This window comes from Tamandua tetradactyla, chromosome 15 (genome assembly GCF_023851605.1).
Source record: "Tamandua tetradactyla isolate mTamTet1 chromosome 15, mTamTet1.pri, whole genome shotgun sequence".
Classification (NCBI taxonomy): domain Eukaryota; kingdom Metazoa; phylum Chordata; class Mammalia; order Pilosa; family Myrmecophagidae; genus Tamandua; species Tamandua tetradactyla.
This window is the reverse complement of record NC_135341.1, coordinates 64,107,189-64,134,455: the sequence shown is the minus strand read 5'-3', so window position 1 is coordinate 64,134,455 and position 27,267 is coordinate 64,107,189. Positions and strand designations below refer to the sequence as shown.

Sequence of the window (27,267 nt, the reverse complement as noted above, 5' to 3'; positions counted from 1 at the left end):
AAGATTTACAGTGCAGAACTCTCTCTCTCTCTCTCTCTCTCTCTCTCTCTCTCTCTCTCTGTATCATCTATCATTCTCCAAAATAAAATGAATAAAGCAATTTCTTGGGTAAGGGAAACTGTTCATTGGGGTGGATTTGGGTGGTACATAATATTGAGAAAAGATAAGTATAAAAATTAAAATAGTTCTTTGAACTAATCTAGTCCAAGGAAATAAAAAATGCTTGCTCCACCTTACCTGGATTGGTCTTTGTAATGAAACAGGGAGGATATAATCAAACACTTCTTTTGGAGATTGTTTATTTGCTCCATGTCCTGGCCAAATCATGCTGAACTGCTTCTATGTAGGGAGACTCCATCACGGTACTGAAAACAAATGTGCTTTCAGACTTACCATTCATTGTCAGCATTTGTTGCTTTTGCTTGTCCACAATTTTCCCTCACTTCTTGCAGTAACATAATTTATAATGTTCTTTGAGCGATTATCCCTGCCCTCTTAGTCTGCAGTTTAGATAAGGCTAATCAGCCCTCTCTTCCCTGACTCAGTTCCAGGATTAAGCGTATTTCCCAGGATTATTAAGCTAATAAGCATGTCCATGCTCCTCGCCACAGTGATTGGTTCAGGAATAAGGCATATGTCTCCAGTTGGGCCAATGAGAATTAGGCTCAGGATTTTCACTGGAACTGTTGGGGTAAAGAACTCTCCACTGGATTTGGAGCTGTGAGGATAAACTCAGAGTCACTAGAGGGTACCATAAAGTGGAAGGCATGAAACCTACATGAAGGAGATCATAACAGAAGAAAATCTACAGGGAGACAAAGAGAGGCACCTCCTGACAATACTGAGTGAACACCCAGATCCAGCCGTGCCTGAAGTAATAATACTCTCAGACTTCCTAGATTTGAAAGCCAATAAATTCCTTTATGCTTAAGCAATTTTGACTTAGGCTTTTGTTATTTGTGGAAAGAGACCTAACTAACATGTTTAGGGCAATGGGAACTGAGCTATATGTTGGTGGCTAATGTTAGTACAATTCCACTAATAATATTCTGGAACATTTTGAGCTGCAAAAGCTTAACTCGTCCTTCTTTCTCATCTCTGTGGCCTCTTCCAATGAGGGAAGCTCCCATCAACCCTTTACTTCTCTCTTCCTCCTCCACCCATGCTCTCCTCCTAAGTAAATTTGCTTTTTCTATTACTTGCTTAATAAACAAATGGCCTTACAGCCCAGTTTCCTTTACTTCCAGCAACAGCTGAAGTGAGAAGAGCAGGTAACCCTGTGCTTATTAAGTAAATAATAATATTTAAAGAAAGAGACAGAAAACTATATCAGTTATAAGCTTTTTCTTTTTTTTTTTCTTTTTTTCTCTTTCAGAATTTAAGCTTAGGAGTTTATCTATGCCCACTATATTCATAATTACAATTTAATATTTGCATACAAAAGCTATGTAAAAATCCATTTTTTCCCAAATATACAAATTTTCTTTTTGGATAGTTTAAAACATTTTAATCACAGATTTCAACAAAGGTTTAGGCTGAAAAAAAAATATTACCAATCTAGCAATATCACTTAACACTGTTTGCAAAATAAAAATATTCCAATGACTGTAACTCTTTTCCTATTCTGTAGTACGTTTCTAATTCTCAGGGCATGAACACATTATGGGGGAAAAAAGTGTTTTCTCTGAAAAAAAAAAGGATGACTTAATTTGGCTCTATAATTAAATAAAAAAATGCTAAGTTAATTAGGAAGAACCAAAAGAAGAAAGAAATGGCATAACGTCAGCTCATTCATGCCCTGATATTTTCCTTATCAACAATACATGTATAATTAAAGTGTCTTCTTTTGTCTTACATTGTGCTCCATAATTTACATGAGTATTATCTGCATCCTGAGGAGGAGCGATTTATATTTGATTGTCTTGTGCATAAGGTGGGTCAGCTTTAACTGTGCAACAGAAAGCCACAAACAGCGTTTTATCTGCACGATATTGCTCTTGAAGACACATTAATCACACTAGAAATGCACACTTTTTGCATTTGCAAACATTTTTACAGCACAGTAAAAATTCTGTGATAAGGCCAAACCTTTTTTTCCCTCTAGTCTGTTTTTTTTTTGTGTGTGTTTTTAAGTTTTTTTTTTTTAAAGATCAAAGTAAAATGTTTCAATTGTAAAAAATACACACCGGGCAGATCCTTACCTGGATAATAAATATCTACATCACAGTACAATAAAATTTCTTCTCTATAAAATTTAAATATGGATTATAGTCTATCACTATCAAAAGAAACACTATGCTAATATTTCCATATTATTAAAATAACAGGAAAAATTATGAGCTTATTTTAAAACCTGATGCCATAGCCATTGGAAGGGGCAAAAGAGATTCAAATGTCTATCATCACTCTCCTTTTGGAGAGGAAATGTGGCTTGGTTATTCACTTAAATTGAGTTCATGAAAAAGGTTTAGCCTTACAAATGCTGGCTACATTTCAAAAACCATAAGACCGATTTCATAATTTATGACTCATGCAGCAAAAGGTCAATATGACATGAATAGGCTAGAGTTCCATAGAATAAAAATGTATCACTGACAATGACATGCTTGGAGGGTGCTCAGCAGTCCCATGGGGCTGAGTCCGTGGAGGGGCTTAGTGTCGGGGGGACGGGGGGGGGCCAAGGCTTGCACACCTGTTCACGGAAGAGCAACTGGACCAGCACTGGTGGGGTGGAAGGGGCCCTGGCTGTCCACCCGACGGCTGCACTGGAGGCTGAAGGGCATCACTTGGGGACAGGTGCGAGAGCATCACTGGCTGAGACGTCAATACATCAATTGAGGACCAAGGCTCGTTTGACTAGAAAAAGCTCTAAGGCGGCACATGGTGTTTTGAGCAGAATCATAAAGAAGAAAAGATCTTACTTTTTTTTTTTTTCACTATTTCTGGAAATACTGAACATCTAAACTGAAGAGCAAAGTACACTTGAGGTCTATAAACACACACACACATACACATATGCACAAACACACACCACTCATCCACCAAAGTTAAGTGATTTGTAAATAAGCATCCCAGTTGTGGGAAATGTTCTCCCTTGCTGGGACATCTGCCCCACTGTGGTGGGTGGGTGGGAAGGGTGTTCCAATGAGGTCCACACTTGACTTGAAAGTCCTGACAATATAAGACAAAAAAAAGTTTAAAAAATTCCAGAGCAAATCCCTCACAATTGAGTGTTATGAGATGGAGTTTTCAGATGTTGTAAGTACCTCAATCCGTTCCAGAAGGAATGAGTTTAGTTGATTTGACTACCAGAGTCACGATCCTTTAAGTCCTTAGAGCCATTCCTTTCTACCTGAAGTACACTAAGGTCTGTCCTACTCCGCATTAAGTATTCATCCAGCAACAAAAGTTCTGGACCAGTGCCTTGCCTGTTTAAGGCAATCATTTAAAGGGTCGAGGATGAAGCAGGACTTATTTGGAGCTGGCTGGATTACTGTAGCTACACTGTATGGTTTCGCCAATTTCCAATCATGGTTGATCCCCAAAGCATATAGATTGGGATCTGTACTTACTTTTGAATCTGGCTATGTCTGATGGACTGGGGATTCTCATCAAACAAAATGATGGAACTTCCTCAGGAAGGTTTGAGGCCCAAGGAATCTGCCACCAAATCTAGTACCCGGAAGTGCTGGACCTTCCTCTTATTTCCTCTGGTGAGAAAATGACCCCTGCCCACCCTCACCCTGCAAAGCCTCTCAGAGTTACCCTGGAGCACAGAAGGTGCTTAAATGTTTATGTCTCATGGAGGTTCTTCAAGGAGAGTAAACAGAGGGAGCTGAGATGTTAAAAAAAATAAGCACTTACGGAGATTGGTTAGAGGCTAATTAGAAAAAGAAAAATAAAAAAAATCTATAGATAAGGTCAAAGCAGATAATCTGCTCATGAACTTCATGCTTATAATTTAATTTCTTCACCTATTTCCTTTCTCTGGTTAGTTAAGTGATGTTTTTGTTTCCTTTTCTCCAGAAGCCTGTAAAAATTGCTTCAGCAATTATATAATCCCCCCACTTCACCCGCCCCAGATTATTTCAATCATGCTTGGATTTTCAAAACTGGTATTCTTCTACTAGTTGAGTACTAATTGACTAGTACTCTATTGACTTATTGAACATTGTATTGACTTATTGAACATTGTTTTGACTCAACACCAAATACAGTTTCCTTAACTGTTAATAGGGCCATACTTTTTGTGTAATAAAGCTAGAAATTTAAACATGAATGAAACCATCAAAAACAACAGAATTTCCTCCTGAAATTAATAGAACATTAGGATGGGAAGGTTTTTGAGATTATCTAATCCAAATGATTTATTCAACAGGCAAGAAAACCAAGCCCCAAATCTACCAGCTGAAAGAGCACAGAATTTGGGCACTTTGACTTTTAGGGCCATTTATGCCCCACCAAACAAAACCAAAATTAGTCAACTTGGTTTTCACAGTGCCTTTCATTCCTTTGTTTTTAGGCGACTCTCACTGATATGGCTTATTTTCCCCATTATTTCCAGGATAAGGCAGTACAAGGCAGGCAAAGGAATAGTTTATGTCTACTATGCCGGTGAGAGATGAGATACATTCAATTGCATGGGTACATTCTTTGCCTATTTTCTAAAGTTGAAGTGACGGGGTGTCAGCATTTGTTTTCTGGGCACAAGCTATTTCAGCATATGCTGCTGGAGAGGCAGTGGGGTCAGGAAGGTGAGTGTGTCTGTGCACCCCGTCTGCAGGCATAGCTGTTGAATATCTGTCAGGGCAATGCTACGAGAGGGGCAGAGGGGTTCAGTGGCAGGACCTAACAGTATCATCTGTCTCTGTAGTCAAGCTAAACGGTGGAGACTAGGAAACATATTGAGTCAAGCAAGGAGCTTGAGGATCTAAGACTGGCTGGAAGCATTCCCAAATCATCAATACCTGAAGGGACCCCCAGAACTTTGCAATTACCCTTCAACTCAGAATGCAAGTACACTAATATATCCTCAGAATTCTTCCAGAGCAAGACTCAGATTTCTGGCCTTGATTAGAAGATATGATCCATTGGGAAATCTGTTGTCAGCTCAGCAAAGATGCAGAGTAAATAACTTCAGGATCCTAGGAGATGACAGATCAGATGTCACTGGGAAGTGACAACACTCTGTAAATGTTTGATTTGTGTGGAAATTTCCTCTGAGCCTAAGCTGTAAAGAAGCCTTCCTATTTTGAGGCGTTTACTGTGAGAATTTTTGGGAAATGACATATCACTGACATTGGTGAAGATTTGAAGTTTCTTTGAGCTCACTGAAAATCTTTTTTTTTTTTGCCTTGTTGGCCTCAACCAGTCCGATACTCTCACAGTGTGTTATGCTCTCGTATAGTTTAAGTCAGAGGGTTATACAAATTATGTTGAAAGGATAGCTGAGTTTACAGGACACAAATCTTCCTGTACATTCCAAGTTATGTTTCTAGCAGAGGGTGAAGCGTGCCCCAAACTGCAGGCCCTTGAATAGACCTCGTTCTAAAAAGCAGAAAGCCACATTTAATCAGAGGATGTTCTGTGCCCTGCTAACTTGAGCCCTGCAAAAATCAAGATGGGATCAAGATCATAATATTATCTTGGTTTTAAGGCTTCCATAGTCTTCTGCAGTGCCATTTTACTGGCTGGAGTCTGACCGGGGACAGATGGGAGCTGGTGATGGCTTGGTGCTGGTGAATGAATGACTGTTCCCCGCCCCACCTCCACAACAGCAAAACCTCCCAAGTATTCACATCAAAGGACTGGAGAACAAAATGCAATAATTACAAGTACCCGCATCCAAGGGGCAATTTCATCCATGTCTATACCAAGGACTGCCTCCCTTTCTCCCCCCAAAGAATCCCCCACCCGCAACACAAAGAAACAAACAATAGAAGAGCTAGGCAATGGAATGAAATGACACCCAGTAGTGCTGAAGGAGTTATGAAGATGAACTCAGTCAGTCTAATCCTCGAACACTTCCAAGAACAAAGGGGGAAAGAGTTCCGTGGGGCATTCCACCTTCATGTGCAGGAAGCGGCTGGCGTGGCAGGCTCCGATCATCCGCAGGTCTGTCACCTTCATGAGGAGTTTTGGCCAAAAGTGGGTCACGTGGTGTTTTCGGTAATTGATATAGTGTTCAAAGGCCAGCAGGAAGCTGTCCTGGTATTTTTCTATTCTTTCAACACAGGCAAGCCCTGGGCGATCTGAGGGGAAGAGAGATGAATGTTAATTCTGAGGAGAAGCTGCACTTGGTCCGATTCAAGCCTTTTAAGGGGAAGGAAGCAGGTCTGGGGACTTATCCACTCCAAGGAATGAGCCTGGATGTAACATGGAAACGCTGGGGCATCAGGGACAAAGATACCAAGGGAGTGGTATCATTTATATGAAGGGAATCAGTGCTTTTTTTCAATAAACATCTTTGGTTTAGACAATCACCTCCTTGGGTTTGAAAGGAGATGCTTCTCTCCTAGAGTGCAGAAGGAGAAGCCTAATATAGAGAGCTGAAAAACCCTGTTAATGATGGGAAAGATTTTGAGTTCCCACGGGTTGCCCGGGGGAGGGAGGGACAGGCATGAGAAGCAGAGAAGGAGCTGTTAGAAAAGGTGGGGAATATCTCAGGAGGCCTGGGACCCAAAGGAGGAAAGTCAGACAATGGGAGATACCCTAGAAGACAAGGGAGCACAATATCCAAGTTTTAGTAGGTTGGCAGTCTGTGAGGTACCAACTCTTCCCTTCCCTCATATACCTTTAGTACAATTGCTACCCTTAGCAGCCTTGTCTGGGTGGTACTTTCGGGAAAAAGGAAAGGGACTGTGAGCCATGCTGGGATCACCGTTAGCAGAGAAGAGGAGAGTCAAAATGGAAAAACAGGCCCATGTTAAGCTCTCTGGTCTCCCTACAACTTGTAGGAAGGGGATTTGAGCCAACTGGGAGAAAAGAATAAAGGGATAACAAGAGAAAGCTGGAGGACTGGGGAACATCCAGGTGGCAACATTTTGTGTTACAAAAGTAATTTGTAAACCTGGATGGATTCCTCATCTAGCTTCATGAACCCCAGCCAATCCCCTGCCCAGGTCTCCCAGCAGTTTGCTCTCTGTAGCTCCAAACAAATGAATTTACATTTCAACTGTCCATGCACTGAAGTATCTAGAAATCTGAGTAGGGCTCTTTCTAATCTGAAAGGAAGGATCCAGGCTGATGCCTCAGTCCCCTTTCCTGTGTTGAAACAAAATAGATGGGCTTTTGGAATTTCTAGACAGCTCAAATTGCAATTTGTGCATTTTTATTTTGTATTTTCCTCCCTATCTGAAGATGCTGCTGCATGGATCTGTTCACTCACTCTTTTTCCCCTCTCCCGTCTCTTCTTTGAGGGTGTAAGAATTATTCACAGGATCCTTTAACTTTCTTTTTTCTGTGTGTGAGAGAGCTTTAATGGCACAAAATGTTTATAGCTAAAGTTTTATATGTACTGTAAACTATATATGATAATACAAAGAGTCAGCTAAATAGATGAAGAAGGCATAACCACTTTGGCTCAGTTAAATCTAATAATTTTAACAATGGTTGTTCTAGTTTGCTAGCTGCTGGAATGCAATACACCAGAGACAGATTGGCCTTTAATAAAAGGGGATTTATTTTGTTAGTTCTTCAGAGGAAAGGCAGCTAACTTTCAACTGAGGTTCTTTCTTATATGGGAATTCACAGGATGGTCTCTGCTGGCCTTCTCTCCAGGCCTCTGGGTTCCAACAACTTTTCCTGAGGTGACTTCTTTCTACATCTCCAAAGGCCTAGGCTGAGCTGCAAGTGCTGAGATGAGGTACGCTGAGCTGCTTGGGCTGTGCTACGTTGAGTCTCTGATTTAAGCACCAGCCAATTAACTCAAACATCATTCATTGCAGCAGGCACGCCTTCTAGCTGACTGCAGATGTAATGAGCAACAGATGAGGTTCAAGTACCATTGGCTCATGTCCACAGCAACAGAACTAGGCACGCTAACCTGGCCAAGTTGAAGACTGAATCTAACTACCACAATGGTTTATCTAAAAAAATCATCTGACTGACTGAATCTTCAATTTCCAATTTTTAGAGTAGTAAATATTTTTACTGCAATAAGGTAACTTGTTGCATTTCAATGTGCAAGTTTGTGCATGTTTGCTCTTGATTCCTTCTGCAAATATTTTAAGCCAGTTTTCTTCAAACATAAAAACGAAGCTGCCTTTTGGTCCCAAACTGTAAACAGATGTAAAGCTCTTAAAATATTAATCTTAAAATTTTCAACTGTTAATTGTTGATTCTCCGTTTCAATCATACAATCTGTTTCTGTTCAATGCAAATCTGGGTAGGAACTATAAACTTTCATCCCATATGTTAGGGCTAGCAATAAATACTGCATTTCATCTTATAAGTTCTGCTGTGATTATGCATTCACATTTTGAATAATGTTCCTTAATTTCACAGTTACTTTAAGAACGGGGCAGAACTAAATTTATTTTTAATTTTTATTTATTTACTTTTTTTGCATGAGCAGGCACCGGGAATTGAACTTGGGTCTCTGGCATGGCAGGTGAAAACTCTGTCACTGAGCCACCATTGCCCCCCAAATTTATTTTTAATGTTGAAAAAAACTGTAAATATACACAAGGTCTGATCACACTACTGATATAATCAGTATTGAGTTTGGAAAGGGGGCAATTTGAAGTCTGCAAAGAGCTGATATTCCTTTAAGTATAACTTTACTTTTCCTTCCCATGATGTCAGTTGTAATACAAAATAAGGTGTAGCTCTGTAGTTCTCTTAACTTTACCAACTTTTAAAATTTTATTCTGGCTTTTCAACATCAGAGCATATCAGATTTACTTTCTTTCAAAAGAAACACAAATATAAACACTTGAAATAAATAGGTCATAGAGGGCAAATCAAGTGTTACCAGATTTAAGATTAAGGTAGAAACAAGGTATAATAAAAAGATGTCTAAAACGATCTGGACATCAAATGCTAAAAAAAAAACATAATTCAAAAAGCAATTTTGGATATGTCATCTTTCTTAAAGGTACCCAGCTATATTCTTGAAGAAGAGTCAGAAATTAATTTTTATTTATCCTGTATGTTATTTTCTACTATAACATCAATTTTGTAAAACTTGATGTGAGTGAGAAAAGAGTTAACTTCTCCAAATCAACAAACCTGGTTGTCATAGTGGGTTTTTTTAAACATTTTTTATTGTGAAATAAAATACAAATATAAAAAAGCAGTAACTTTCAAAGTACACTGTAAAAAAAGTAGTTGCCGAACAGATTTCAGAGTTTGGTAAGGGTTATAGTTCCACAATTTCAAGTTTCCCCTTCTAGCTGCTCCAAGACTCTGGAGACTAAAAGAAATACCAACCTAATGATTCAGCAGTCATACTCATTTGTTCTTCTCTTTTATAACTCCTCCTTCTCCTTTGATCCTTCTCCCAATGTCTAGGGCATTTGGGCTCTGCCCATTCTAACCTTTTATACTGGAAAGGGGTGTTGATAATATGGGATGGGGGATGGAACTAGCTGATGTTCTGGAAAGGCTGGCCCCTCTGGGTTTCAGGACTTTATATGGAGCTTGTATGTTTCCGAAAAGTATAGAAACTTTTGCAGAAACTTTTGCAGAATCTCAGATAGAGCTCTAGGTGTTCTTTAGGGTTAACAAGAACGGTGTTGCTTGGGATTTGGTAAACCATGGTAATTAACAGTATTTAGCTGAAGCTTGTGTAAGGGTAGCCTCCAGAATAGCCTCTCAACTCATCGCTCAACAACAAATGAAGTTGTTTTCATGCAAATCAACTTGATGCAATTTGTTTACTGAATAGACCCCTAGTTTAAAAATTAGCAACTGGTTCTCTAAATATTCAATTAGTCATATCTATATCACAAACTAATTATTTACACATAAAACATGTAGTATCCTTCAGAGTCATGTGATGTATTCTGAAATCCTACAAAATCTATAGATAACTGGTAATCCTGATGCTTTCCAGCAATTTGTTACTAAAACTTTACATTTTAGAAAAAAAAAATGGTGTCAGTGAAGAAAGAAGTTGCTGAGAGCTCTGGAACTTCAAGATCTTAACATAAGTGAAAAGCTGGTACATGAGAAAATCCGTGTTTGTAGAATCATAAGGTTCACCTTGGGAAAACTGCACAGCAAATGCTAATAAGTGAGAGATCATAAGAAAACAAATGGCATCTTTTCAGAACTTTGTCAACTGTTCCTACAACACAAGTCTGTTTTTCAAAGTTGCACAAGTGCTTGGAATTATTCTGAAACAATAATCTGCAGAGTTTAAAAGGCTTCTGAGTATAAATAATGCTTCCTAAAACAAGTATTTATACTACAAATGTGAACTCATTTCAAAGCCTCTTCTTAGATTAAAAAAAAAAAAAAGAAGTAAATTTAAAGAGAGTCATGAAAAATTCACATGTAGGTAAAATAAACATAAAAATCCCAAACACAAAAATCCCCCAAACAATTTCATGTATTTTTAGGCCTGAGATATTCCTTACCAGGAATTTAGGTTCTACACCATAGAAAAGATGGCATTAAACCTACTAGATTTAAGGCTGCTGCTGATTTTAATTCTTATTCTATCTATCATTTGTACAGCCTGCCTCCTACAAATTAAAAGGTTCTATTAGGAGGCTCAGACAGAACATGACTCCAAGGCTGATTTAAAATAATTTTTCATTGCTCAGAATATTTTTTTCCTTGTGTCTTGTCTTTGTGTGTGCATGTGTGTTCTTTTTAAAGAACTGTAAACTCAGGCTTAAGGAAGCTTGCCTTTGTTTTGACAAAAAAAGCTTGTGTATCATATGCTAACCTCATCTTGTTTTAAGAGAGGAATGGTAGTTATATAGCAAGAATAAAATTTATAAATAAAATTTATACCATGAATGATGAAGGTCTAAGTCTGGTGGTATTAAAAGGAGATAATAGCTTGTTGCCAAAATTATAATCTGTTGGTGGCTTCTGCAGAAAAGAAGCCCTTGCAAATTTCTAAACAGCATTAAACTCTGTTAGGAAATTCTAACGTGTCTTACAGGCCAAAAAGGGAATGAGGTTAGTAAAAGGTCTCAACAGTCTGAATAAAATACTGGATTGAGAGAGTTACTGGAACTTGGGTATGTAAGTTCAGGCAGCAGGTCTCAGGCTCAAATAAACTAATTTGAAAATAAAACCATTTCAGAGGTCACCCGCATTTCCAGGGGCTTTTCTTTGCCACAGTAGCTGCTGGCAGAAGCTGTGTTCAGTTGTTTTCCAATACTGATGCCTAGTCCCAAAGCCAAAACATGAGAAGAGAAGAAAGATGGGATAAACACCTGAAATTCTGCCGAGGAAATACCTCCTTTCTTCAGGACTCCACTTTTTCTCAGGGGTAGAGAAGCAGAATGTTTCGGGTGCCGGAAGCGAAACTCCTTAGGGGGAATGTTTTCAGGTCTCCTGGACCAGCTGCACACCCAGCCCACACTTTCTCCTTCAGAGCCTTGACTTCTTTCTCTCCTCCAAACTTCCGACTGAGCGCTTTAGCCCCTGCTGGTGTGCATTTCCACATGGAACATCATTTGTCCCTCTTCCTGTGGGAAAGGGCTGCCAGATGGCAACTGCCCCTTACACTGCCCTGTCCTGACTCTGGCTGTGCACCCAAAAGAATCCTCTCCATGTCTCCGCTGTGGGTGGAGGATGAGGAAGGTGCACGTTCAAGGTCCCCAGTTTTCCTGTTTGTTCTGCTGCTGCTTACCGGGACCTCTTCCAGGAACTGCTGAGGCCGGCAGAGTGGCAGCGCCACGAGCTGTGGTGGCAGCAGGACCATCTCTGGGTCATGCAGCAACATGACAAGCCAGGTCCTATGCTCCCTTTTTGGCCGGACCCTTTAACTTTTTTTTTTTGAAAATATTTTTTAACATTTTTGAATACACAAGTAACACACACACACACACACACACTATACAAACTTAGACATACCTAGAAGATTGCCTAGACAATGATGGGTCTTTATAGTGAGGGGAATTATTAGGCTCTGGTAGAAGGAGACACCAGCCATGCCAGAGCAGAGGAATGGAAAGAAATAGGATTGTGATGCGAGTGTTGGGCTGCTGGTCAACCAACCCTGGGAGCCCTCTACTCTGGACTTTCTGTTTACTTAAACTGATAAATCCCTCCAACAGAAAAGCAGTCCTAACTGTTTAAACTGGAACTTACAAAATAAAAATAATAAAAAAATCCCTAAATGGTGCTTGAATAAAATACTTATTTTTGGATTATATGATATTACTTTAACAAACAGGAAGACATTAATATTGGACCTTTCAACTTTTGATCCAAGCAAAATATCAACATAATATTTCTCTGGATGAACTCCTTCAGAGGGGAGAAGTAATATGGGTTTCGTGACCTTGAAACTCTATACTTTGAAGAGAAATTAAGATAAGGTGGCTGAATAAATGATATAGAGAAAATGAACTGACATTTAGACAATGCTGAAATTGGACTAAACATGTTTATGAGGAGAAAAAAACATCTTAAAGGTCAAAGATGGGTTCTATTGCCTCATGGTAAAAGTTCTCAAAGAACTATCTTTTGGATCATTTCCATTTTAACTCTCTGCTAATCACTGCAGGACCCAGGAACTTAGAGGTGGTAGCTCCTGGAAGAGGTTCTCATGTAAAGGTCTAATTTACCATGTAACTGAAGCGGCGAACAAAATATGGAGCTTAGAGGACAACTCTGAGGAGGAACTGGAATGCTGGAACTCTGATGGGTCAGTATCATTTGCCAAATGTAAAGTCTCTGGTAGTATTTTCATTGGGCATAAAAGTGTCCAGATCACTTGAGTGGAAAAAATTTTTAAAAGTTATTAAATACCTCATGTGGATGTCAGGCAGCAACAGCCCCATAACATTAGAGATTTGGAAGAATCATTCAGTTAAGGGTTTGATAGTGTTTGGTATCAAATTCACAATTTTTGCCATCTCCATATACTCCTTACTTAGTTTACTGACTTGTTAATTTGTTAAAATGGACTCACTACAGGGAAAATTTCATATGACTCCATTAATAAAAATTCCATTTGCCATAAATAGAGGATAACTGCAAAAATAGATGCATTGCAAAGGATTTTATTAAATTCTAACTAAAGGTTCCTGCTGAAAAGTGTACCTAAGATCCACTCTTTTTGTTTAAAGGGAAGTTAGCAGGAGTTAGGTGTTAAAGGCAGACTAGTACCAGACTGAATGTCTCTCCTTCCCTTTTTAAGGAGATAGAAAAGAAACAGCTTTCTCACTATGTGATTCAATGTTATCTAAAAGTGCCTTTGTACCAGTAAAATCTCTGCTAAAAAAAAGAAATCACCTTGAGACCCTCCAAGATTATAACTCCCACTCAGTTCAATTTATTTATTCTAAAGGAACCTGAAGCCTTGAGAAGCTAAGGCGTACACCCAACGTCACACAAGTGGATAAGCTAAAAGTTTTAATTCCTGAAGAATAATTCTTAGTTCATTAGGAAGCATCAGCTCTACAGAGGATTCCCATTATATCCCTGACTGAAAGTTCGCCCAGACATTCAGTCATTGATCCAGTAAACATTCCTGAATTTCAATTAAATTAGACACGTCTCTGTCCTCAAAAAATAAATAGTCCAGTGGTTCCTTCCCATACTACCTTGGGAGACTGTATAGAGCTTCAGACATCTCATACCCTCCTTCAGTCCCGGGCCATTGGCAACCCCTCCTTACTTGCTGAAGGAGAGTGGGCTGAGGTTCTGAAGCTAAAGGGAGATGGAAAACTCATCAAATGATTTGCGCTAGTACCAGACAAGAAACATCTCTTTTGATGACGAGTAATGAGTCTGTCCAAACTCACCTGAGGACATCAGCAGGACGGCCTGAAGGAGGGCCACTTCAGTGTCATCCAGGTTGAAAGAAGACAGGGACATGCCCAGGTCAAAGATGGCATCCGACACCACCCCAAGGCCTCCGTTTTTCAGCTGGCCCCGCGTCACTGCCATCTCCCCATTCAGGGTTAAAGTCTCACTTTCTGGGTCATAGCGCACGGCAGCGCGAAGAGACATGATCTCCATACAGCAGCCTTTGAGGAGGATGATCTGGTCTTCACATGGCAGCTGAAAAGAATCAGCCCACATCAGCAAAGAACCAGTGGGCAAATGTGAGTCAGGAAGAGCAAGCAGTGTCTTCAATGCAACAGAAACAACATTCTGTGATCAACATTAGTCCTAGATTCCTTGAGCCCATGTCCTTTCCTTTCCTACTTGGCTGCAGACTCTTGGCAACCATTTTCAGTACCTCAAATTCATTGTACTCTTCATCAGTTTTAATCTTAGGAGTCTGCACTCCTTTTATGAAAGCTATATAGCTCCACCTGGAATTGCAGTCATGTGTTATAGCCCCCTAGTTTGGGGCTTGTATTATCCCTGCCTCTTCCTTTCCCTTGATAACTGCTTGAGGGCAGAATTTAGGCTAAGCTTACCTCTATTTTCTCTTATACATGGCACCACTCCTGTTATAGTTGGAATAAAGTGTAGATATATGTTGAGTGAAACATCTGCCATTTTTTTATTCCATTAGGAAGAAATACTCAAAAGTGGTCAGTCTGCTACATTTCAAGACTCTTATAATTGGTAGGAAAAGATTTTAGAGAAATGCTAAATTTTATAGAGTAATTTTTAATCATTACATTGTGTGGACTTTACCGATTTTGAACCCCCACCCCCACCCCCCCACCCCTGCCTCATGTGTACCAGGGTTTATTTTGAGATGCTGCCATTCTGGGATTCTCTGATTTCAACATTTGGCAGAAAGGCCCATAAACTGAGTAAAACTGGTGTCTGAAGTACCGAAAAGAACATCATCCTAGGAGCCAGGAGGTCTGAGTTCTGCTTTCACCCCTGCCCCTAACTCACGTGGTGACTGTGGACCAGCTCTTTAGCATCTTGGTATCTCACGGGTAACAAGCACTTATAAGTGACCTTCTAGTTCTATGCCTTTTACGAAATTCAAGGGGAAAACTTGGTTCAAAAAACAAAGAGAAGCCCAGGTGCCAGCTGAACTGTAAAGTCATCTGTTGGCAACTGGAGCTATAAAACAGAAATATTGGTATGAATAATGCTAATTAGTAGACAATTAGTTTTAACCTTATTTGGTTATCCTGTTAGTTAGAATTTATGACTATGTGATGATAATAATAATAATAATATAGAAAAGGGACTTGATAAGCAAAATAATAAAAACCAAAATATTATTTTTGGGAGGAGGACAATGTTTTAAATAAATGTCCTCATCAAAAGAGTTTCAAAGGCTATTAACTAAATAACACGCTAGGATTCTCATGAATGTTTTGTGGGTGAGGCTAGGATTTGAAGGTTTGATTGGTTAGAATTAAACACCAAGAGAATAAGCAAACAGCAACTTTTGAAGTACTTTAGATATGACTAACTTTCCATAAACAATGAATATGTAAACTACACTTTATTTCTCTCTCTTCATTAAAGCAGGTACAAACCCTTTTTGGAAAAAGCTCTCGGCAACACTTAATTAGTCCAACTTAGGCTATTATATAAACCTGAAAATAATATTACTGAACTACATTTAAAATACTGAGTATTTCATACTTTTCATTAACTCAGCCTAGCCACCTTAGTATTTAATTTCAAATTGCTTAGCTTTTTCTACAGGATAAAAGTCCTTCATATTTGGTTCTGAAATCAGAAATATTAATCTCTGTTTCCTCCTATTTAAAAAAAAATCACTGTGATTTGCATTTGTTTAGCATTCTAGTCTGTATATTTAATTACATCCTTAGACTCCTGCCCCAAGAATGTGGCAGGGAAAAGAAAAGACACACTTGGATAAATCCGCTACAGGTGAGATGGGTAATTGGCTGAAGAAAGTGGCAGAGTATGGCTTTAATGCTGAGGACAGTGGTTCTCACATCAGCTCCATCAGGATGACCTGAGGGCTTGTCAAACACAGAACACCAGGCCCCTCTCCCCAAGCTTTTCCTTTGGTAGGTCTGGGGTGGGGCTGGAGACTTTGCATTTCTCACAAGTTTCCAGCTGATGCTGGGTTCAGGGACCCCTCTCCTGAGAGCCTCAGGCATAGAAAAGCAATGACAAATCACTAATGAGATCAAACCATTTGCTTTTTTAATTGTCACAAAGTCTGTACACTTGGCTAGGCCCCACCTTTGTAGCCAAATCTGATTACAGAGGAAATAGAAGTTTCCTTTTTAAAACCTACCATCTGCTGATAACTAGTTCAAAGCTAAATAAAAGCCAAATAAGTATTTGCCAAGGATCACCAATGGTTTAAAAACTATGCTGGATGCCTTTTCCTTTAAAAGGGGCTTACAAGGCCCAGGTGAGATTTGGCAAATAACGTCTCTGTCACCTGCCAAAATGCTCTCATTGTGGGTGGAATGCTCAACAAAGGCTGGAAAGGCAGAGATGCCGGGATCCTCCACGAACTCTTCCTGTCTCCTAAGGCAGACATCACTCAGGTTGACTAGCACAGACAGTGCCCTGCGGTCTAGGCTGCTTCCCATGGGGTCTTAAAGAGCTGCTTTTACAGGCAGGCCCCATGGCAGATCTCATGTGTGTTTTGGCAGCTCTGACAGCAGTGGGGTTAGAGTCCTGTGAAGCCCTGGGCCTCACACAAACCTTGCTAGGTGGCTGGTGTAGATCTTAGCACAACCATTACCACGGGCACATTTTGAACAGCAGACGCCAGGAATCCCTGGCTCCCGAGACCACCTGGAATCTCCAGCCCACTCTGCAGGTCATTCAGGGGCCTACATGGTTCCTTTCCCCCTTCAGAGTTCAAAAGAGAGTGTAAAAGGCTACAAGTCCCCAAGAGCCACAAACACCGAAAACTCTTCATTTCTGCTGTTAAAAGTTGCGCAAATGACATTGGAAACAAAACAGTACTTTCCATAGTATTTAGACTACAGAATCTCAGGGTTGAAAGAGAGACCAAATCATGGAACGAAGCAGGCTTCAATTTCTGAGGGAAACTTGAAGAGATAAGCTTGCCCCAAGACATGCTTGAAAAGGTTCATGCTGACCCCTCGCCCTCACCGCGGGCACGTTAAGTGCAGGGTGGGGCTGTATGTGGTGGAGGCAGCTTCTGTTCTTTCTTTTTTTGCCTGAAATCTCTCTTCAGTGGTTGGTTTATATTTTAAAAAGCAGGTTTGGTGGGCATTTAGAGGGGGACAGCTGACTGCAGGCTGGCTCCAGTTGCAGGGGTGATAAAAGTTTCTGTTCAGACATTAAGGTCTAGCACCCAAGAGACAGCCCAGAGAAAAAAGACTAAGAAAGGCCCTGGAAAACAAAACTAAGCCAACAAACAAAGAAGAAAGATGATACCTAGAGCTGACTAGAGGGAAATGAGTGCTCTCTCGGTCGTGAGAGGGCACGACCTTTCCTAAGGGCAATTTGTGACACATATGGAAAGCTTGAGAGGTCCTTAAATTCCACTTCTGGGGTTTACCCTTAGGAAATAGTCACTGAGCAAGGCATAGCCACATCTGTATTAGTGCAAGGTTCATTGCAGCACATCTGTATTAGGGAAAAACTGGAAATGAACTAAAGAGCCAAGGAAAACAGAGAACCCAAATTTATACTTTGGCACACTACGTGGTCATTTCAATGTGAAATGAATACTTAAATGATATGTTCTATAGTGGAGGGCAAAAAGTAAGTTACAACGGGGTAGTGGTAACGCTCTGTTTCTTTATCTTGTGCTGATTACATGGGTGTGTTTAGTTTGTGAAAATTCATTGAGTGCACCTTTATGATATGTGATCTTTACTCTTCAATAAAAAAGTTAAAATAAGTGGTTTTATACATAGAAAATATGTGTATGGTATATATTACATTAGAATAATTCATATACATATATATGTATACACGTATCTATATGTGCATACACACATACACACATACACACATGCACATATTTGAAAAAAGACTGAAATAGGCATCAAAATGTTAGCAGTGTTAGGTCTTGATACTGTTACCATGGGTGGTTATTTTTATAATGTATACATTTTCAGTGAACACGTATTATTTCTGTAATATCATCCCAAATGCAATTAAGTGTTAATTTTTCTTTAAAAAAGATCATCCAGGGCACAGAAAGATCAAGTTCAAATATAGATACAAGTGAAAAATTCCTTCATTGAGATTCACTGGCTCCTCTAGGACATATGAGCGGCTCCTGCTGCAGGGCTGCTGGTTGGCATATCAGGTACCCTGGCTCCTGCCACTGTGAAGCTGGGGGTTCCAAGGGAGGAAAGAGCTCTGTCCCAGCTAGGCCCCAGGGGTCAGATACCTGCATCCCGAAGCCCAATGCCCTGTCCTCACAGATATGACTTCTGTGGAGGCTCAGAAACAGTAAATGAGAAAAGTCCTCGTCAGTGTCTGGTGCCGCTGGGCTCCCTTTATTGCAAACTCAAAGACATAACTGACCTGGAAACCAAGGCTGGAAGGGGTCATTCCAGGTGAGGAAACTCAACTACTTTCTAAGTGAGATTCAAACCCACTTATTACCGGGTGTGGTGGGATTGAGTCATCTCCCACAAGAGTCGTGTTCATTCTCAACCCCTGGTCCTGTGGTTGTGAACCCATTTGTAAATAGGACCTTTGAAGATGTTACTAGTTAAGGTATGCCCAGACTGAGTGAGGATGAGCCTTAATCAAATATGGTTGAAGTCATTATAAGCAAAGGAAATTGGACACAGAAGAGGAAGCCATGAGAAGCTAGAAACTGGAAGTCAACAGAACCCAGAAGAGAAAGAAGAGGACTTGCCATGTGACAGAAAAGCCAAGGAACCCCAAATACTGCCAGCCAGTCAGAAGATACCAACCCTGAGAGGAAACAAGACTTCTAGCCACTAACCATGAGCCAATAAATTCTTACTGTTAAGCTATCCCATCGTATAGTATTTGTTTTAGCAGTTAGGAAAGTAAACGAGCCAGTTTATGTAAGAGACTCACCTCTGAAGCAGCCCTCTGTATTTGGGGTCTTTACTGGTTCCCTTGGAGGTGTGAAGGGCAATATATTGGTACTTGATATGGTTTGTCAAAGGGAAAACACGGTCAACCCCACTTAAGTAAAAGAAGGGAAATCAAAGGCAGGATAGAATGCAATAGATGGAATAACAGCAGTATTAGCAGCTAAAATTTATGGAATACTAATAATGACTCAGGCTCTGTCCCAAGCACTTTATATATAATATCCCATTTAATTCTTCCAATAGCCCTAAGAAGTAGATACTAATTTGATTCCCATTTTAAAGATGATGTAATCAAAGTTTGAGAATGTTAAATAATTTGTCAAGCTTGTCCATGGAACTGCTGCAGAGCATGTAACCCCAGCAGTAGGACAGCTAAAATTAGGGATGAAGTGTCTTAAAGGGAAAGTATATGACCTCTGGAGGGCAAAGGCCTTCCTGAAGAAGGGATAAGAAATGGTGAGCTTGTAAGAGGCAAGATTTAAGGAGAAATTAAGAAACTTGCTCCATGAAGGCATCATGATTTATTCTTGAGGTTTAAGAAGTGACCACCCATGGGAGATGACTCCCAGGGATGATCCTGGCCCTGGTACCATGGGATCAACAATGTCATCCTGAGCACAGGTGCAAAATGGTGGCATGAGGGCTTTTTACAGGTGTGTCTCTCCACTAGAAAAATAAATGAGCTGAAAAAGGAATTAGAATTGACCAAGTAGTGACCCTGGAATAATAGTGGACAGCTAGAACATCCACAGGAGGGCCAGAGGAAGTGAGAGGCTGCTGAGATTCAGCTCTTAGACATACAACAGCAGATTTGAAGATGTTGAAGAAAGGATCAGCGAACTAGAGGACAGAGCGACTAAATTAAAATGCACAAAAGAACAAATGGAGGAAAAAAAATAGAAAAATCTGAGCAGAGTCTCAGGGCAATGATTAACAACATGAAGCATAAAAATATACATATTACAGGTGTCTCAGAAGTAAAATTATGATCCAAATCAACAACAAAATAGTAGATGAGAGGGAAACCAACTTTCAAAATAATCTTGTCAACATAGTCTGATGGCCAGAAATCAACAAAAAATTACAAGATACATTAGAAACTAGAAGATATGGCCAAGCCATATGATCAAATGAAGAAGTTTGGAGGAAATACAGAATTTGGTTTATTAGAATTATAAGTAACAGAAATGTATTCTAGGTCAATTTGATTGAAGGTAGTTGTTTAAATTCATGTATGTAAATAAGTTCTTTTATGAAGTACTACTAATGTCAAAAATAATAATAGATGGGTATATGGGAAAACATAACTATTACACAGACTAGAGTTAACAGTAATATTTTAATATTCTTTCATCAACAGAAGCAAATTTACTACAACAATACTATGGGTCAGCAATAGGGGTTGATAAAGGATATGGAATGTTTGGGTTTTATTTTTTATTCCCATTTCTGTTTTGCAGTAATGAAAATGTTGTAAAATCGATCATGGGGATATATGCACAACTATGTGATGATACTGTGAACCATATAATTTGGATGGTTTATACAATGTGTGACTATATCTCAATAAAATTGGAAAGTAACAAAATAAACAAAAAAGGAAAAAAGTTCTAATGAAAACTGTCTGCATTGGAAATGAAGTGAAGTCAGCTGGGCTGATAGATTTTGGGCAAAGAAATAAAATATGGAGAAGGAGCTCTGATAAGTTTGAAGTGTTAGGTAACAAATGAGAGAATAAGGGATATATTCATCAGAAGCAGAGTAACAGATGCTATTGAAGTTTTGGGGAATGAAGCTGTAGGAGACTAAAATATCAAATACATTCCCAGTACATGTTTCTTAAATGGAACCTATGTACAGGTCATTGGATTTAAAAATATCAAGGAGTATCCTATGAGACAGCAGTTTTGGATGAACCTTGTTGGGAGGTGTAAGGAAAGAGGAGAAGTCTGTGGCTAGGTGTCTATATTAATAATAATGGGCAAATATTCACTGGTATTGATAAATGACAGAGTTGATTTTAGGAATCTGGAAGGAAGAATCAAATATGATGAGCAAAAACTGAATAATGTATTCCCAGAGAGTGAAGACATTGTGGTAAGGAAGCTAATTGGGAAAATATTTTCCATCTACTTCTCTTCATCCGCACTCCATTGACCAAAAAAAGTTGATTCAGTCTGGTTGTTAATTTAAGAGTAGCAATGGCTTAATACAAAACACAGTGTGAAGCTTAGTTGATGAAAAAACAAAAACAAACAAAAAAACCTGATGCCATCCTGATCAAAAGGGGGAAATGAAGTGCAACAAATAAAGTTATCAGTGGCTGAGAGAGTTCAAATAGAGTCGAGAGGCTACACTGGAGGTCACTCTTATGTAAGCTTCAGTTAGACACTGCTACCTTTCATAACTTGCCAAACCTCAACCAAAACTATTCCTGCCAATCCTAAAGAGTGCCTATAAGATATAATACCTGTAAGGCATTATATAAGATTCTACAAAGCTTCCATGCACTAGGGTAACTTTCCAGAAACCTACAACCTCCAGATGGGTCCCTGGACCAGGTACATCCTGAAGTGCAGAGGGGTCAGCCTCACTAGAATATAGTTCCATCCGCCTACCCCATATTATTGACAGCACCTTCCAACATGAAAAAGTTAGAATGGGCAGAGCCCAAATATCCCAAGTGTAGGAGACAGATCAGAGGTAATGGTGGAGTTATACACAGAATATCTGATTTAACAAATAAGTATGATTGCTGAATCATTATACTGATATTTATTTTAGTATTCAGTACCTTAGAGCAGCTAGAAATAAAAACCTACAACTGTGGAATTGTAGCCTATATCAAACTCTGAAATCTGTTCAACAACTAATTGTTGCGATGTACTTTGAAATTTATTGCTTTTATGTATATATGTTATTTAAAGAGAAGGAGTATAACAGAGAAGATAGGATTTAACAAATGAGTATGACTCCTGAATCATTATATTGATATTTCTGTTGGTCTCCAGTGTCTTGGAGTAGCTATAAGAAAAAATGAAAAACCGTGGAACTACAGTTTTTATACCAAACTTTAAAAGTGTCCTAAAACTACTTGTTAAAATGCACTTGGAAATGTTTTGCTTTTTTGTATATATATTTCACAATTTTAAAAAATGTTAAAAAAAAAAAAAAAAAAAAAGAAATGACCACACAGCAATCTTGCTGGGATAAAGGAAGTAGGGTTTTGTGGTAGAAAAAATATAGACTTAGGTTCAAGCCATTGTGCCTTGTTTGGGTAAATTAAGTTAATCTCTTTGATCTTAATTTTCCCCATCTGTATAATGAGGTTAATAATAGCTACCCTGAAAAACTTAAAATGATTGGATTTAATGTGGCAACACTATGTATGGTAAATAGGAAGCAGTAGGTTCTGCATAAATGGAAGCTACTGCTATCATTATTTCCTTATGCCTAAATCCATGTGGATGGGTAGAATCTTGATGGATCTTATGTGAATAAGCTAATGAATGATGACTGAAAAGAGACGAAGGGAAAATAAAGATTAAAGAGTGCATTTTCATTTTGTAATGACATTGCTGTCACATGACAAAATCCCTATTAATTAATATTACATTACAAATAATACCCAATGTTCCTGGAAGCTGATGGAACTACAATGAAAAAATAATGCAGAAGGAGAACCAGTTTCCTCACCTCACAAAACATAGGCAACTTTTTGGCAAAATCCACCACTCTGGTAATTGCTGGTGTGATGATTTTTGTAAAATGGCTGAAGGCTTCCAAGTCAACTTTTCCACCTTCTGGGGCATTTACTATTGGTGCTTGTCCAATATCTTCAGGCTAAGGAGGAGAAAGAAGAAAGATTTAAATAAAAAAATGCTGAGGGGTTCTTTATTTATCATATTTCTTGTGGCAGAAAATCTCCTCTGAGTTGACATCCTGTAGAGTTCTCACATCATGTATTTTCCTGAGCAAAGATACAGGTCATGGCACTGTTTTACTAGTTCCCCAGCGCCAATGTTCACAGGACTGTTGCTGCAGAGTGAGACAGTGAGAGCGAGAGTGGAAGTGAGAGTGAGCGTCAACAGGAATTTGGGTTGTTTGGAATGCCCAAAGGGTGGCTACTGATGCCAGGGGAGGTAAATTCTAGGGCCTCTGGGATGGTGTTTTCAGAGCAGTGCCCATTTGGTGTGTGTCTTTGTGTAGGGAGGTGGGCAAGGCGTGGGCAGTGGTGCAGGAGTGTGACTGGGGAGCCCTGGCATACGGTACCCCGAGGATTCAGATGTGCTTTTGGCACAGCTCCTGGGGGCTCGAAGCTCCTCTCTACTCTTACAGACTCCAATGTGAGGTTGTCTCAGCAGACTGAGGGAGAAGATCCCTGGGCCGCCCTATAGGAAACTCTGTTGGGCAACCTTGGCAAATCTTACGGCAGGGTGGGGGATTTATGAGTATTTAATATCCTCAGCGAATCTCTCTGCCATTCACTTGCTCAAGAATAATCCATGAGCAATCCTTCCTGATGCAAGGGTGTGGTAGCAGTGCAGGAGTCACCTCGGAATCTGTCAGAAATGCAGAAGCTCAGGTCCCTCCCCCGAATGGATCAGAATTAGCATTTGAACAAGAGCCCCAGGTGATCCTGTGCAGGCTACAGGTTGAGTGGCTCATGGCTCCCCATGCTCACTGCAGCCCTCTGGCTCCTCAGCCTGGCATCCAGTGACCTGCATGGCATGGTATCTCTCAACGAATCTCCTGCCTTCACCAGTGCTTCACATTCCTCTTCGTTGTCCTGTCTTGTCTTTGTGACAGTGACAACCATCATTTTCTTGTTGCCCTACAAGAGAGTCAGCCTCTCTGCATGGATTAGGTTAAAATAATCCCCTGAGGTCAGTGGGCCAGGACTGGACTCTAGGTTGCCCTTACTCCAAACACAAGCTCTTTGTACCACTAGCAATTTCCCAGGGGCACCATGCTTTCCAATCCACACTTCAAGATTTATTTTTACTTATATAGACTTTACTTTTTAGAGCAGTTTTAGGTATTCAGGAAAAATTGTGCAGAAAGTAGAGTTCCCATTTAACCCTCTTCCTGACCCCCACACAGTTTCCCTTTTATTAACATCTTGCATTGAGTGTGGTACATTGTTACAATTAGTGAAACAATATTTATACACTATGAACTAAAGTCATATTTTACATTAGAGTACATTCTTTGTGTTGTACAGTTCTATGGGTTTTGACCAATGCATAATTACAATATCATATGGAATAATAAGAATAATAGTTTCACTGCTCTAAAAATCCCCTGTGCTTCACCAATTCATTCCTCTCCCTCTCCCTGAATCCTTGGCAACCACTGATTCTTTTATTGAGTCTATGATTTTACCTTTTCTAGAATGTCATATAGTTGAAATCATACTGTATGTAGCCCTTTCATATTGTCTTCTTTCACTTAGTAATATGCATTTAAGTTTCCTTAATCCATGTCTTTTCATGGTTTGACAGTCCTTTTAAAAAAAAAAATCACTGAGTAACATTCTATTGTATGGATGTACCAAACTTCGTTTATCCATTTACATATTGAAGGCCCTCTTGGTGGCTTCCAAGTTTTGGGCAATTATGAATAAAGCCGCATCCTGAACTCTTTTTGACAGCAGGGAACAGAGTTTCAAGAATCTTAATAGTTCCTTTGCCTTCCTCTCCAACTGCCTTCCAACTGGAATATTATTATGGGAATCATGGAGACTCAGGCCTGTGATGGTGACAACCATCTTTGCCTACAGCCAGAGGGAACAGACAGGAACAAGGTTCAGGGGGTGGAGGGTGGCCGGGCTGGAGGGCTGGACGGGCTGGAGGGCTGGATTGGAAGGAAGTGATAGGATAAGCAGACCAAGCAAGGCTGAATTCCTCACTTTCAGGACAGGGAGGGCACTGCCAGTGACAGAACTCTGACTTGGCAAAGTGGTTCCCAAACTCCGTTGTGCATCGGAATCACCTGATTGCAGGGCCCCACTCCCAGAGTTTCTGATGATGCATCCCTCAGGGGTGGAGCCTGAGAATGTGCATTTCTAACATATTTCCAGGTCACGCTGATAATGCAGATCTGGGGACCACACTTTGAGGATCACTGGCCCGCAGTAACCAAATCTAGCTCAGACTAATCCAGTTACCATATTTCTCCCTGCATTTCCCCTAGTACTTCCCACATCTAAATCTTAATAGGAGTAAAAGCAAAAGATGATTGTTTTATTCTCTGATTGCCAGGGTGCCAGGGCAGAATCTGTGGCTACAGCCTCATAGGAGGACACTGAAACATCCCACACAATAAACTCTGGCAGCATTTACCTATTTTGGATTATGCAGCAGGTTCTTCTGTTTATAATTTATTGTTTGTTTTTTGTGGCAGTGAGTGGATGGGAAGGAAACCTGGCTTCTGTTGTGTTTTCATCATCAATGATGATGTTTTGAGGCAACAGTTGGCATGAAAAACCCATGGAAAGCTACTGTTTTTATGGCTTTCTGGAATTGATTGGAATAATCACATGTATAGTTCCTTTCTCTGTGTTTGTCTCTTTCTGTCTTTGTCTGCCTGTCTCTCTCTCACACGTGTGCATGCACACCACTCAGAACTTTGGGTACTGTTGCTCCCTTATAGGAACTGCATCTACTATCCCTGCTCTTTAGAAATTCTTTCTGCTCTTTACATTTCTTTCTCACCCCTGAAGATGAGGCTCATCTAATCTGTAGTACCTACTTTCTGACTCTGTTAAGAAAGTGAACTGATAAAAGGAATGTGAGCATACATTCAAAAAGGTAGGGCATTATATATCTCTATATCTATCTATCTATGTCTAATGTAGGGTGAACATTGTTTTGTAGAGATAAAAATAAAATATGAATATGTTATTTAACATAGTTTTGGCCTTGTAGAATCCAAACATCTCCTCATTGAATACTGAAAGATCTAATCTGATTGTATTTAAATGGTATTTAGTGTCTTCTGAGATGTCAGTGGGTTAATACTGACATTAATAATGTTCATCCACCTGTGGATGCATGGAGGCTATGACTCATGCCTCTAAAATACATGGAGAAAGGAAGGAAATCATGCAAGGAAATGTAGCAATTTTAATTAAAATTAATCCCCCAAATGTAACAACCTCTTAAGTTTTTCTTCTGAAAAATAAATGTCAGAGCATAAAAAAACTTTCCTTTTAAGCCTCTGGGTATTTAATGGCAAATACAATTGTTAGATGTAAATCCATATACAAAGTAAGTATTCTTTTCTGTATCTTTAAGGTTTATCTTCCTAATGGATCTTGAGTAATAGAAATCACAGATTTTACATCTCTATGTTAAATATATGAATTGACTCAAGTGAAGATCAGGTATGAGAACTTAAGGTTGAACAATGCAATTTTGTGACTTCCCTTAAGTTTTTCCACCTGTAAGGATAACTGGGGAAAGCCTGCTTTGTGCCTCTCTGGACTGAACTACCTTTACTTGCTCATGGAGGTACTTTGGATTCTCACTCTGACTTCCTTCCACCCTCATCTTGTCTGTCCTAAATGAACCACCTGAGCCAGCCCAGCTGATCTCTTCATGACTTGCCTTGTACTTTTCAATTTTGTTGCTGCCTTCTTTCCTGCGTTTTGCCTCCTTAAAGCCTCGACTTCAACGTGTCATCTCTGCCCATTCTAAACCACACCCAATCTTCAAGACCCAATTCAAATTCTGTCTTCTCCTTGAAGTCTTCCCAGATGACTTCAGTTTGAAATAATGTCTCCCCATCCTAACATGCCTGATGGTCTGGTTCATGTATATAACTCAATGGCATTTGTTACTACCATTTTTTATTGTATTTATGTGGGTATACATCTAAGGCATAAACTTCTTGTGGAGGGGTGGAATAAACCTTGAGTGTCTTTGCTTGTGTACAATGCATTGGGTCCAACTGGTGGAAGATAGAATTAGTGAATAAATATAGGTTTATATTAATTTTATATGTTTATACATTAATTCAGCCAATATTTATTGAGCAACTACTATGGGCCAGGGCTAGTTCTAGACGCTGAGGTAACAGCAATGTACAATGTGTCCTCAAGGAACTTGCATTGTAGTGAGGGAAGACCAACAATAATTAAGAAATATTCATTCATGGA

At 39.6% G+C, this 27,267-nt stretch overlaps 1 protein-coding gene and 1 pseudogene across 22 annotated transcripts in view; both read right to left on the bottom strand.

Annotated features, from left to right (window-relative positions):
• Positions 1 to 907: 907 nt before the first annotated feature.
• Positions 908 to 27,267, bottom strand: part of THRB (thyroid hormone receptor beta) — a 439,676-nt gene continuing 413,316 nt past the window's right edge. For 20 of the 22 annotated variants that reach the window (XM_077129992.1, XM_077129987.1, XM_077129986.1 and 17 more), the window contains 3 exons: positions 22,803 to 22,949; positions 13,938 to 14,196; positions 913 to 6,251 (listed from right to left, as the gene is read on the bottom strand). In XM_077129992.1, the coding sequence (XP_076986107.1) occupies positions 6,010 to 6,251; positions 13,938 to 14,196; positions 22,803 to 22,949 (648 nt within the window). In that variant the 3' untranslated portion in view covers positions 913 to 6,009. Of the gene's footprint in view, positions 6,252 to 13,937; positions 14,197 to 22,802; positions 22,950 to 27,267 lie in introns of all 22 variants that reach the window. The other 2 variants (XM_077130006.1, XM_077130005.1) reach the window with 2 other exon arrangements.
• LOC143658018 (BCL2/adenovirus E1B 19 kDa protein-interacting protein 3-like pseudogene) lies at positions 8,577 to 12,234 on the bottom strand (annotated as a pseudogene).